This window comes from Vombatus ursinus, unplaced genomic scaffold (genome assembly GCF_900497805.2).
Source record: "Vombatus ursinus unplaced genomic scaffold, bare-nosed wombat genome assembly UNPS02010788.1, whole genome shotgun sequence".
Classification (NCBI taxonomy): domain Eukaryota; kingdom Metazoa; phylum Chordata; class Mammalia; order Diprotodontia; family Vombatidae; genus Vombatus; species Vombatus ursinus.
The window spans coordinates 4,703,818-4,718,305 of record NW_020950566.1 but is presented as its reverse complement, the minus strand read 5'-3'; the positions used below and the strand labels follow the sequence as shown (position 1 = coordinate 4,718,305).

At 35.6% G+C, this 14,488-nt stretch overlaps 1 protein-coding gene across 3 annotated transcripts in view; it reads right to left on the bottom strand.

The window, feature by feature from the left end:
* Positions 1-14,488, bottom strand: part of PTPRZ1 (protein tyrosine phosphatase, receptor type Z1) — a 239,002-nt gene that overhangs the window by 63,487 nt on the left and 161,027 nt on the right. For 2 of the 3 annotated variants that reach the window (XM_027855182.1, XM_027855183.1), the window contains exons 11-12: positions 13,678-13,721; positions 5,346-6,315 (exon numbers count right to left, since the gene is read on the bottom strand). In XM_027855182.1, coding sequence (XP_027710983.1) covers positions 5,346-6,315; positions 13,678-13,721 — 1,014 coding nt within the window. Of the gene's footprint in view, positions 1-2,783; positions 6,316-13,677; positions 13,722-14,488 lie in introns of all 3 variants that reach the window. The other variant, XM_027855181.1, reaches the window with a different exon arrangement.

Genomic DNA, 14,488 nt, shown 5'->3' with positions numbered 1-14,488 from the left:
TATATCAGATTGTATGCAGTCTTGTGGAAGGAGATGGGGAGGGAAGGAGAGGAAATTTAAAACTCAAAAGATTATGGAAGTGATTGTTGAAAACTAAAAAAAAAAAAAATTAATCAATAAAAAAATAAAAAAATAAATAACATATAAAAAAGAAAATATGTACACCAGGATAATTATATAGACATAACAACGCAACTAGTCGAGACACAAAATGCTCAATCAGCATGATATGTAACTACCAACAGATTTTTTCCCCTGCTAAATGCAATAGCTGTTTATACCAAGTAAATTTAGCTTATCTGATCTCTACATGTTATTTGGCCAATGAAATGGGAAATTTATTAATAAATAATTGGATAATAAATGATAAATCCTAGTATTTGAAGTAGTTGTTGGAAATAAAATGTAAATTTGGTGATAAAATTGGAGTCCTGGGTATGGTAACTGTAGATTTCTTACTTATAAAATATGATTTCTAGACATGGTCAAATTTAATATCTTGTTTAAAGGAAATATCTTAGATGTGATTAGAATAGAACATTACATCTCTGAAAAACTCCTGTTGGGAACATATGAAATACCAAAGCTACTGTAAGCTGTAAGAGCTTACTCTGTATAAGGCACTGTAGGCTAGGTGCAACATAGAGTGGAATTCAATTCCACCTGTAATCATATGATAAATTTTACAAAAAAAAAGACTTCTCTTAAGTCTCTTAATGTCTATTCTATTTAACAACTAGTATTAGTTTCTGATAATAGAAATGATGTCCCAAAGTTCTTCTCATTAAATCAATATAATAATTTTTATCAGCAAGTTGTTTGGTTTCAAAAAATACATTTAAGAATGGGAAACTAGATTGCAATTGATCCAGCAATGTAAAGGATTCAAATGTAATGAAAATATATTAATGATGAATGACAACTTAGGAAAACTGAGAAATGGATGGATTCTTGAAATTCTCCTCTAAAGTTCATCTTCTGTTAAAACTCAACAACATGACATAGACTTAGAAATTGCAGAACAACCTAATTGAAAAATCCATTAAAACAACCACTATAAAAATCTCAGCTTGATAGCACTCCATGTATGTTAGCCCTAACGAATGCACCATGATACCTCAACTATGAATTCATTATAAATTTTCATGTCAGAGTTTTAACTGTTGAAATTTAAATGTAATATTAAATAGACAAAATTTGATTGCAGGGAAACCTCATGACCAAAATGTACCCATTTTTAATTGCCGCTTTTGCACTAAAAGAAAATATGCAACATAATTTAGTGGAAAAAAATAACATAGAGGAAAATTCTTTAATGAGGTTGATGTCTAGGTGCTGGGTTATAAACAGGAGCTATTAGTAAGTCAAGCAACATGTTAAACAGTTATCTTCTGAAGTACTGTCAAGATTTCAAATCTTTTCATTGCTAATTACAAATAATGTTCCCTTAAATTTAATTAAAGCAAACTATAAATAACATGATCCCTTTGGTGTAATTAACTTGTGTCCTTATGTGCATAATGAACGTATTTTATAATTCTTAAGAAAAGGGGGTATTGTGTATGCTTTTTAAAAAGTTGTTTTTAAAACATCTAACTAGCAAATTTTCATCAAAAAGTTAAAAAGCATTAATTTTACAGATACATTGATTTTTATCTTTTCATATGATTATGATGCATATCAATAATTGATACATGAATTCCTTCTGGAACTCTAGTCAGAAGCGAATGGTGCAGTATTTTGTTGCCTGATACTGCCCTCTTCAGGCAACAGCGAAATAATCAACCAAAGAGAACTAAAAATCCTCACACTGTAACATGCTATTTATTCACTGTGAGTTATTTTTACAGCTCACTAAGGTTTATTCCAAAGAAATCATTTGTTGTTAATTTTCTGAAATTTCTGATTGTCTTGTGGCCGGTCAAAAGAACTGTGTCATCATTTTTGGAGGGGTTGAGGGAAGGTCTTATGACATACTTTAAGAATTTAGCTGACCAAGGTATTTTAGACCTTTAGAGTTCTAAAATGAAATGTAAAAAACAAGAATGATAACAAAAAGCATCATTCTAAAAATTCTGAAATACCCAATCTCTACAAGCTTACTTGAATACTTCAATTTTAGCCTCTACTGACACAGCTTGATAGCTGGTCCTTAGTAGATGGTGTCATGTTCTGCTTAACTAACTGGTATGGAACTTGCTGGCGTGAGCCTCTTCAAACTGAGGGACGCTGGTCCTCAGAAACAGACCCAGAGTCTGGGCCCATAACTGAAGCCATTCCAGCTTGGTAGGACCTATGTGACTTTATGTTCCACCAGCAGATCCTTCAAGAAACCTGGGTCACTTCTATGCTAAGATACACCATCATAATGAGACCTGCTATAGTTAATTCGTTGACATTATTTCAAATCATATTACACGATGGCCAGCTTATCTCATAGAGTATGAACTATTGGGAAAGGGTTGCTTTAAATAAAATAATTTAAGCTATTTCAGGTAAAATGAAGAGAACAAAAAAACTTGACTATTCTTTTGAAATATAAAGACCATATTCTGAAAACTACAGAATGTTAGATAATAAAAACAATGGAATGACAAGTGCTACTTTGAAACCTCTGTCTCCTATTCTTGATTTATAGTTTGTCCCCAAAATACACCAGAGATAATCCTTCTTTCTGTAACATATGCTCACGTTATATACTATCTCTCCTCTGTCAGTGGAAGGAAAACAACATAGCTAAATACTATATGAGTTTACAGCTCTGAGCTTGATTCACAACTAACCTGCCTCAGAAACGTTGAACACTGATTGACCATTAGTAACAGATGGTGCTGATGACTGTGGTGATCCAGGGGTTAATTCTGAGTCACCTGCTTGCAGGGTTCCTTCTGTGTCTCTCTCATTCAGATCAGGAAAACTGAAATCTGTTGATGTCTCATTATCATTAAAACTATCTGAGGTACTTTGACCAGAGCCACTCTCTTCGTCACTTGTGAAAAGAGTCAAAGACTTAGATTCTGAGGTATCAGGAAATTGGGTATAGCCAGTCTGAATAGAATTTCCCACTGTTGTTGCATCACTGTATTTTGGGGGTAGCATGTTTATCGATGGGGGCTGTTCATGACTTCTTTCCATTCCAGAGCTTAGCTGACTATCTGAGACTGAACCTCCTGTTTTCATTTCTTCTTCAGATTTCTCTGATGGCAAATATGGGATTAGGTTACTCTGATCCACAAAATTGTTTACTTGAGCATCTGAATCATCTACTATCTTTTCCTGAGATTCTCTATATGAGATACATGAGATACAATTTTTTACAGATATACCATCATCATCATAATCATCGATTTCATCACTATCATCCTCATCATCATTACCACGGCCACCACCAACTACAAAATTAGCACTAGACCTGGTACTCAGGGTTAACCCAGGAGTTTTTTGTGAGGGAATTATTAAGCCACTTAAAGTTTCAGTGCCTTCAATGGTGGAAGAGGCAGCTGTAACAGAAACATGTGCATCTGGTAAAGGAAGAGCAAGGTGATCGATGTATTTATTTGTACTGGAAGCAACCAGTGTTACAGGAGCTGAAATATCATCAATAAGAGAACTAATTGTGTTATAGTTAGGAAATTCGTCAGAATAAATATGCTTGCTTATATGAGTATTTGGCAGCATATCAGTGGAGAAACTCGGAGTCGCAACTGTAAGTACAGCTGTGGGAGGAAATGCACTGGGAATCCCCACATTGGTAGAGTGGAACCAATCACCATTACTATACAATGAAGGCTCAACTTGCTGTGATATTTCACTTTTAAGTAAAATGGCTGTGACATAGTCCTCATTTGCATAAGAAATGGTTAAACCTTGAAGCGAAGCAGTGGGCAGGCTAGAGGTGGGTGATAACATATCAGCAACTGGTACAGAGGTAGAATGCTGCACGTTTTTACTTGAAGCAGAATCAGATGCCATTGGATGCAATATTGAAGAACAATTTTTATCAACCATGGAGGTTTCAAGCAATATTGGATCACTAGGCACAGCTGGGACAGTTTTAAGCAGACTGCCAACATCAGAGGACTGAAAGGAAGTTTGCAGTAAGGCTTCATTGCTTAAGGAAGAGGAGGCCTCGAAAAACAATGGCTGTGTTGGAAACAACATTTCACTAGAAGCAGCAGCAGAGAAAGCTTGCTCTGAGATTGCACTAAACATAAGCAAAGTGTCGCCAAAAGCTGGAGATGTAGCATGCAAAGGTTGACTAACTTCAGGACCAAAAACCTTAGGAGTGGGAAGAGCAAGAGACACTGGAAGGACTCCCTCTGTGTCAGAAACAGGAATTGAGGATTCCTGTAAAGATACATTTCGTTTAATTACGTTGTCACTAGGTGTAGGGAGTTCAGGCATCACTGTACTTTCAGAATGGTAAGCCATTTCATTAAAAGAGGAAATCTGCTGTACTGTCTCATCTCCATCACTTTTATGAAGCAGCTTATTAACATCACTAAACACAGATGTTGTATATGTAAATTCATCTACAGAAACAGGTGAAGAAATGTTAAGTGCTGTCAAGACATCTGTGTCAGGCAAAAGGAACTCGCTACCACCAGAGTATGCTCCAGACCAATCCATATCACTAGAAAGAACATTTGTAGGCTCCTGGAAAGATTCACTTTGGGCTATAACAGAAGGCTTAAGCATCAGTACTTTGTTACAGCTGCTAGATAAGGAACCCTGGTGAACAGAATCATGCACAGCCACCGTAGCATCATAGGAAACAGGAGAAGTCTGGAGGGAGCCTCTATCGGACAAAGCAAAAGCAAGTTCAGATACTGTAGAAAGTACATGCATCTTTACATCACTGCTGGATGGTTCAACTTGAGAAAGCACATGTGTTTTATTATGGGCACCCAACTCATTAGCAAGTCTAGATGTCTCTGAAGTAGCTTGAGGAGTCTGATGTGGCATCACATCAGAATACTGATCAAGACTGGGTGGTAATAATGAATCAACAACCTCAGCCATTGGTGAAGAAGCATGCAGGGACACTTTATCACTGGCAACAGCTGGAGTAACTTGTGGAAAGATTTGAGAGACTGTATACAGATAGTGAAGCACTTCACTACTGAAGGAAGCAGAAGAATATGGAAGCAAAGGTACATCATCATAGGAAGACAGAGTGGATTCAAATGACACACCAACACTGGGGAATACAGGTGTAGCATGCAAGATCAGATCACTACCTGAAGCAGCGGGGAGAGCAGTGTCGAGCATCTGACTGTCAGACAACAAAGGGGTGACTAGAGGAAACACTTCACTACTGTAGGAAGGTTGGAGAGGTATCTCACCATTGTATCCCGGTTCGGTTGTCTGAGAGAGTACCTCACTGGCAGCAGAAGTGGATTCACCACGTCCAGAGGTTGGAGAGAAAGAACGAGGGGTTGCCTCAGTAGGGAAGTCAGCAAAGGTGGAATAGGGAGGCATTTCTAGATCCACGACTGAGGTATCCTGAGACGCCAACGGGCCAATGGAAGATGCCGCCGTAGCTGCTGCTGATTCCTTGTTGACTGTATCAGTAGAGCTAGTTTGAGATAATTTCCTATCACCTGATGAAGCATCAGGACTAGTTGTCAAATCTGTCATATTATGGAACCACACGTTTCCATCAACAGAAGGACTCTTCAGGGACTCTTCAGAATCTGATGAATTTGAATCTTTTGAAGTGTTTTTGGTATACCCTGGCAGAAGGACATCATAGGAAATGACATATCCGTGAGATATGTTCTCTGATACAAATGGCCCAGCTGAAGTTACAGGAACAGAGCCTGAAGAATCATCACCACCTGATTCAAATTGAAAGTTGGTTAATAAACTATCTTCTTCGCGACTATCAGTTGACGTTTCTTGTGATTCAGCTAATGAGACACGTGAAGAATCTGAAGTTTCAGAGGAACTGATCTGTGAGAAGCGAAGAGTAGTTTTAGAACCATCATGTGGAGAAGATGAAGTGGTTTCTACAACATCGGTAATATTTTGAGAAATCCAAGAAATATCTTTCTCTTGGGCTGATAATTCAGTTACTGGTTGGTAAGTACTGTAAAAGATTACATTATGGACATCCCCCTCTTCAGAGAATTCCCTCCCTTCTGTAAGATACTGATTGGTTTTGTCCTTATTGGGTTTTGTCCTCGATTGTTCTCTCTTGTAGTTTAATGTAGTAGTGACTTGGGGTTCCTTTCTCTTTATCTGGCTTGTAGCACTAGTTGTACTTGGATTTACTGCAGTTTCTGGTTCCATCTCTTTCTTATCATCTTCCTCCTATAAAAAAGTAATCAGAAAATTCAAACTTTTAAAAAGAATACCTACAAAAATAAGAGAAAGTAAACATCAATTCTATATCCATATACGTTGCTGCAAATTATTTACTATGTGGTTTTAGTTAATGCCCTCATGTTTATGAACTACCATCATAGTGAGGCCTTGACTTAACAAATTTTAGAGAAGGTATCTTAATTGTTGACTTCCTTGCAAATGAAGAAATAATTCAATTAATGAACACCACAGTCTCGAAGTGAGGAAAGATGGTATCCGTTTTTATTCACTGAGAGTGTTCCTGAATAATATATAAATTTATTTTCATGTCTCCATGATTCTGTAGTTCATCTGATAGCAAGTTAAGTAGTAATAAACTCACCAGACCATTAAATGTCAAGTAACTTGGACTTGGAGAAATAATATTTACTTGGAGAAATAATATCGCTATAAATTAATGGTGACTTGTGTTTATGCCAGAATTAGGCATTAAGTTATGGGGTTACAAAACAGTAATTTTCCTCAGAAAGCATTTACGGCAGTGGTGTCAAACTCAAATAGAAATGGAAGTCACTAAACCATGCATAAGGTTCCCCACAGGGTGAATGCATATCTACTTAAGCACCACAGATTAACATTATCTATATTCTATTTTTGTGTATTTTGTTAAATATCTTCCAATTATATTTTAAACTGGTTCAGGCCAGAGGGCCTAAGGGCTGTGTTTGACAACATCTCTTTTAGAGTATCAATGTGGTGCCTCAATTGAGGTTCTAAAAATGACTCATAAAAATTTAACTACAATCACCTAATAAAGAATTCTGAGTGTAGCCTAAACATATATGGGGATCCTGAATGCCTAAGCCTGGATTCTGTTGTCTCTCAAAATCATCTGGGTGACTGCCTGTGGGATTCTACCTGGAAGTTAACAAAACGTCGCACAATGCTTTGTGCTCTCATAAAGTGGATCCCTTGTTATGAAGCCAAACTTATGTGTTTCAGAAAAGCTAAATTCAAAAATAAATCAAGGTATATTTTTGTCACCTAGGCTCATGGTACTAGGCATCTGCATGTCAAATAATTTCTAAATCTTGCTACTTTACTGTTTCTGATAGCTTTGAAATAGGTGGCTGGATCATAAAACTGAGAAAGAGTTGTCCTGATAGCAGTAAAATCCTAAGTTTGACAAAGGGATTAGATTCTAATTTGACCAATATATACAAACACACATGAACAGGTGCATTCTACTGAGAGTATTGTAGAGCACTGGACTTGAAGCATGGTGATCTAAGTTCAAATCCAGTTTCAGATACTCACACTTCCATGTCCTCAGTCTGTAAAATGGAGATAACACTACTTGCACTAGCTACCCCACAAAGCTGTTGTTTCAAAGCTCTGTGGAACCTTAAAGTTCTATGTTAATTACTTTGTTCAAAAAGTAAGTTTGTTAACTTAATTACCAATGAAATATGCATAATAAAATAATATTGACAGTATTATTTTCCTAGGCATTTGTGGCAATACTAGAGTCCTATTCTAAGACTTCATTCCATGCACAGAAGTGAAATGGGATCTTGGAATTATGCCAGCAGAAAGTAAACATTGGTACAGTCATCCATGTACCATATTGTTCATTAAAAGTTCAGAACTGCAAACTTTAGAGAATGTCATCCAGAAATGGCCACTGGGTGATTAACATTTTGGCTATATTTGAAGATGTGGAGGAATTCCAGTCTCTTTTTGGAATGGGAGTAGCAACACTGATACAATCAGAGATTCTTGAAGGGCTGTTGTAAATGTTAACTATAACAATAAGTGCATTGACTGTAATTGTGACTCAATGTGCCTTTAATTAAGGTTGTTGCTCTCCTAAATGTTCCACACTTAAGACAAAATTTTAGGTCTTTAATCATCTCTCTTCAAACAGCATGTAATTTGGTATATTTTATTGGTGAAAAATCAATACTACTTTGTTACCTCTGTAACAAGTTGAGATAAATTTCTTTGGTGGGAACATTCTCCAAGTTGGCAAATCAAAGCCTAGTATATTAGTTCTACTTGGGATGAAGTGTTTAGGAATCAGAATTATAAAGACATAGAACCTTAGAAGTCATTTAGCTCAATTTTCATCCAAAAGTTAAATAAATAAATAATGCCTTCAATAATATTGATGAATGAATACTTTGGGCAGTAGGAATATCACTGCTTTACAAAGTAGCTTTGTTTTATTTTTGCCTAACTCTAAATGTCAGATAGTTTAGGTTGGCATTCAAGTCTTCCAGCCTCTGTTATCATCCTACCTTTCCAGGATAATGACATTTCTCACATCACCTCCATGTACTTCATACCTTGGCCAAACTAAACTATCTGCCATCCATTATAGATATCCAACGTTCTCTTGCCTCCATGTCTTTGCGCAATACCACTGCCTTATGACTGAAAGCCCTTTTATCCTCTCTCCACCTGCTGAAATCATACCCATCCTTTAAAGTCCAAATTCACAAAATCTTAGAATCCAAGACTTCAAAGAGACCAAGTGGAGCTATCTGATCCAACCTGTACTTGAGTAATAACATAATATAATATGACATAATGATATGATATGATATAAGTAGGGGAATCTAGTCATTGCTTGAACCCCACCTCTAGTAAGGTGGGTACCCACTCCTTCCCAAAGCAGGCCAGCGAGCTGTCCTTTTGTATAGCTCTGATTGTAAAGATATTCCTTTACATTAAGAATAAATTCACCTCTTTGTAATTTCCACCCAGAAAGCCTAATTCTGTCCTCTGGGGTGAGGCAGAACAAGGCTAATGATACTTCTTTGTGACATCCTTCAAATACATGAAGAAGGCTGTCCTGTCCTTCCTAAGTCTTTTCTTCTCCAGGCTAAAAGGCTTTGTTCCTTCAACTTATTCTCATATTGCATAATTGCAAGGTTCTTACCCATGTTTGCTCTCCTCCAGATTTTCTCTAGTTTATCAATGTCCTTTCCGAAATGTGGTGCCCAGAACTGAACAAAATATACCAGAGGAGGTATATGCCTCCTCTCTGATGTCTTCCCAGATTTCCCAGGGCAGTAATGGACCTTTCCTTCTGCCTTGTATAGTACTTTCTTTCCTCTTTTATTTATTTGCATATAATTTTGTATTAAAGTTACCTATGCATTCTGAGTTATCCTTCTACTAGACTGTGAACTCAGTAAAGGCAGTGGCTATCTTATTTAATTTTTTTTGTTAATCCCACAGGAATCTAGAGTTGGTCTGTCCAGCACAGAATATAGTATATTTGTTGCTTTTCTTGATTTGGAACCTACATGCCTATTAATGTAGCCTAAACTTGCATTAATCCCTTTCAGCAGACATGGCATACTATTCAGATGGAGTGTGTGGTCAATGATGGCCCTCAGGCCTTTTCACACAAATTGTTGTTAAATGAGGTCTCTTCACTCCTTTATTAATGTAATTTAAGCAGAAAACAAAATGCAGTATTTCACACATCTATTAAATTTATTTTTGATTGTGTTGTCCCTTAATTTCAACCTGTTGTGATGTTAAAATATTAATTCTATCATCCAAAGGATTCACTATCCCTCCCAGCTTTGTGTCATTCACAAACTTGACTGGCATGCCTTCTATATTTTTACTTTAGTTATTGACAAAAGTAATTGGTCAGGGCCAAGGAAAGAGCACTGTGGCTTGCTACAAGAGCCCGATCTTTTCCCAGATTAATGGGAATTCATCAACCAAAACACTCTGGCTGTGGTTATTTGACCAAATATAAAACCTACCTAATTTGCCAACATTCAGCCAAAGTCACATTATTCCAATTTATTCACAAAGAAATTATGAGATGCTCTCTTCGCTGAAATTCATAAGTCTTTTGTTTGCAATTCTTGTATTTTGTCTTGGCCAGTTTTGTGGTCTATTTTAGGAAGATATTAGCCAAATTTCCTTTCTAGCTGGGTGGTCTCCAGAGAAAACATGTTTCTCTCTCTTATGTTCACCCAGTTTCTACTCTCATTTCCATAGATTTTCATACAGATACATACCTTCTTAATATATAGTAATAATCCCCTTTTCCTTCTATTAACTGTTTATTTTGCATACATTAAATTCTCCCATTGCCATATTCTATTACTCATCAATCCTTTCCTACCAAGTGATGTGATATGTGTGTGATGAGACTGACATGACCTTTTGCTGTTAAAAGTAAAGTTCACTGGATATTACCTATGTTCTGTGCAGTGGTGACAACAAATTCTTGAAATATCATTCCCAATCTTCTTCCATTTTGTTTCTTCTTGAGAATTACATGCTATCCTTCCACTACAGAGTGAATTCTATAAGGGTGGAGACTGTGCCTTCTTGTCTGCATATCTTTCCTCTTTTCCCCTTAAATTTCAGTTCAATTCTCTATTTAACCTCTTTCTGGTAGAGTCTTTCCATTAATGTCAAAATATGCAATTTTAACATTATAATTACAGTTCAAAAAACAATTTTTAAAATTCCAACTGAGTAAAAGCTAATATCCATCTTTAACTGGAGAAGTGGGCATAATCTTCCACAGTCATTACTTTTAATATCAAGAAACAATGAAAATACCCACATATCTCCAGATGTTGCATTTTCCTGCTCAGGACTTCAGAAATACTAGAAATATTTCAGATTGCTTCTGTCTGCATTATTCTTCCTCTGTTACTCAGAATAAGGGGGGGTAACAGTCACAAGTGCGTAGTCCTAGTATATCTCAAATCCTGCTACAGAAAGACCCTCTATAAACCATATCAGGCCTATATATAGCTATCACTCTATCCTTCAGGAAAAATCACCAAACACCCTAATACAGCTCCTCATCTTGGGTATGATAATAAAACTTCTACCACGTGCTAGGGCTGGTATATTATCCTTAGTTTTTTAATGAGCATGGTTTGCCATTTCTTCTTCAGAAAGTCTGGATTCATACTCCACTATCATATATCATAACCCAACTATCATACTTAGAATGTAGGTCCAATGGGACAAAACTCTTTCTCCTCTGTTTTATTTTCCTTTACTCACTATCCTCTTTAATGACTCTGTTTCCCTTACATCTTATCTGAATCTTTTTCTTCTTCCCTTCATGGATTCTTTCTTCAACCCCATCAAAGACACTTTTACTTTCTCCAGTAAACTGGAGAATGGAAAGGACATTCTCAAGTCTTTTAGCCTTCCCCCTTGGAAGAAGACTAGCCTATATTTGAAGCATAATTGGTGACCATCTTGGATAGAAACGCAGACATAATGAATACAAATTTCACAGTGCTCATACATCACGACTATCCATATAAATTAGACACGACTATCCATATGAATTATACAGTTTCATGTGGCTTCCCCATGAAAACTGGCTATTTTAAACTAAGGATTTACTTTCACAATAAGAACTAATCTACTTTACAGTATTGCCACAAATGTTCAACAAAATATTATACTACCAAAAAAGATGGTCATACTATGCATATTGTATAAATTTCATGACATAACATGTATAAAGTGCTTTGTGAACTAGAAATTCTAGTATTAAATAAATATAAAAAAAGAACACATCACTAACCTCATAAACTTACTTTTTGAACAACTCATGCATATACAGATGTATATTGATGACTGAAATGAAGCTAATTACTGCTTAGGAGGTCATATAAATTTAACAAGTCAAGAATTCAAGATTTTGTTTTCAGTTCCATTGTTAGCTGAAAACCCTGTAATGTAATATATCAGTATAAGAATTTTATATTATTTTGACCCTTCTTACTATGAAATACTATAATGTGAAATTCTAACTTACAAAAACCCAAATATTATCATTCATTAGAGAGGCATTGTGGCACAGTGGGTATAAAGTTGTCCACATAATCGGGAAGACCCAGGATCAAGTCTTGTCCCTTGCAAATACTCTTTGTGGGACCACGAGCAAGACAGTTCAGAGCCTCAGTGCTCCAAGGTACCTCTCTAAAACTATAATTTATAAATTAATTGCTAGTTTTCATTGGTTGGAGGAGGTTCCCAACTGGGTGCATGGCATCAGAAGAAAAAAAATCATTTACTAATAGGTCCCAATTGCTATAATAAGAGGAAAATATTTTAGTCCAGATAAACCAATGATTAGAATCAATAATACAATATGAACATAATGAATTTGCTAATTATTTTTTCCTTTAGGCCAAAAATATATTTTCTGAATTTTTTTTTTTGGTGAGGCAATTGGGGTTAAGTGACTTGCCCAGGGTCACACAGCTAGTAAGTGTTATGTGTCTGAGGCCAGATTTGAACTCAGGTCCTCCTGATTCCAGGGCTGGTGCTTTACTCACTGCACCACCTAGCTGCCCCTATTTTCTGAATTTTAATGAAGAGGTATATTTAGGAAACTGGTCTAACTTCATAACTAGAACATACATATACGTGTGTGTGTGTGTGTGTATGTATTGGTGGCAACACCAGAGAAGGTGCTAACGTATGTTTGGAAGAGATGCCTCATTCGGGGAGTTTCTCTTAATCAGCGAAATCGTAGCTCCATTTCCTATCCCTATCCGTGTATTTCTTAAGTATTTCTCTTCCTAACTTTTAACTTGAGTTAATACTAAAATTATTAGTATTGGCATGACAGCATAGGATAGTAAATCAGAAGTGTCCTGGAAGGAAGTAGGTCTGATATTACAAATTCACTAAAAGTAGGGCATATAATGGATAACTGGTACAAGCAACAGAAATACTCATGTATATTTACATAAAATATGAATTTATACATTTATATATTTTTTATTCTTTTTTTTTATTAATTTATTTTGAACTATCAACAATCAATTCCACATGCTTTTGAGTTTAAAATTTTTCTCCTCCTTCCTCCCCACCACCCTCCCTTATATATTCTTGATCACATTAACTATTAAGCCATTTAGTAAACCAGTGATAGAACCACTGGCAAGTCATCTATCTAAATAATTATTAAAATATCATAAGCCAAAATTTATTTTCCAAAATTTAAATGAAGATCTGAACTCAGACTAATAATCTACGTTTAAAGTTAGACTTTAAATATGAATTATGGCTATTTTTATGTATTACTGAGGTAGTTTTCTTTTCAATGCTAGTGATAGAAATATGTGTAGTTCTTCAAAAAGAAGAAATGAAACTTGTGGCTGTCCACTTCCCTTTATTACTACAAATAATAATGAACACAATATTAACTGATTTCAAATAATGAAAAATATCTTTAATTATTAGTCCAACAATTACCTGAATCCTTATCCTTAACCCAAAACTTCTGTTCTTTTATTAGGTTTCTTAAAGAAAAAGATGAATATAAAAATTGACCTTGGAAAAATATACCTTGAATAATTCTCCTGTTTCAATGAATTCAGGAAGATCAATCTCTAAAATTAAAAAATAATAATAATAATAATTATCACAACTTCCAATTAAATATTTCAACCTGTTGAACTTATATTTGGTTTGTAAGAGGGGGGAAACAGTATTTAAAGGATATTTCACTATTAAAATGAAAAAGCCAAAATTTTCCATGTAAATTTACATGTTTACATAATAATACACTGAAAATATCATTTCCTCAAAAAAAATTCCCTCTCCCAGTTTGGCAAATGGGTGGAAAGGGTGATGACATAAAACTGCTGTCAGGTATGTAAGAAAATCAAAAGAGTATTTTTCAGGTAAATAAAAGTAAAGAATTACTTTCACCCTAAGTACTACTTATAAAGAACGTGGTTTGCTTATGTACCAGAGGCTTACTGGGTACTTTGTGTGATTAGTTCTATCCTTTAGCCAACTTTCTCCTAAATTCTTTTCCCAAACTAGGAGTAAATGGGTATTTTGTCCATTATTATTTATTTTCCTGAAGTGACCAGGATTATCATAGCACCCATAATGTAACTGAGGCTATGCCAGGTTCTGAGGTTCTGAACAGAGAAAACTTAAGTGTCTTTCAACAGAGTCAATATTATGCAGTAGAAAAGCATCCAGGTTCAACACCTGGCTCTGATAATACACAGGCAAACTACTTAATTTCTCGGAGCCTCAGTAAGAAAGGGATAACAACATTTGTGCTGCCTACATTATATGTTGATGAAAAAAAAAAAAACACTGTGTAAATGTGTTGTTACTCTAATCATTAACAGACCTCGGA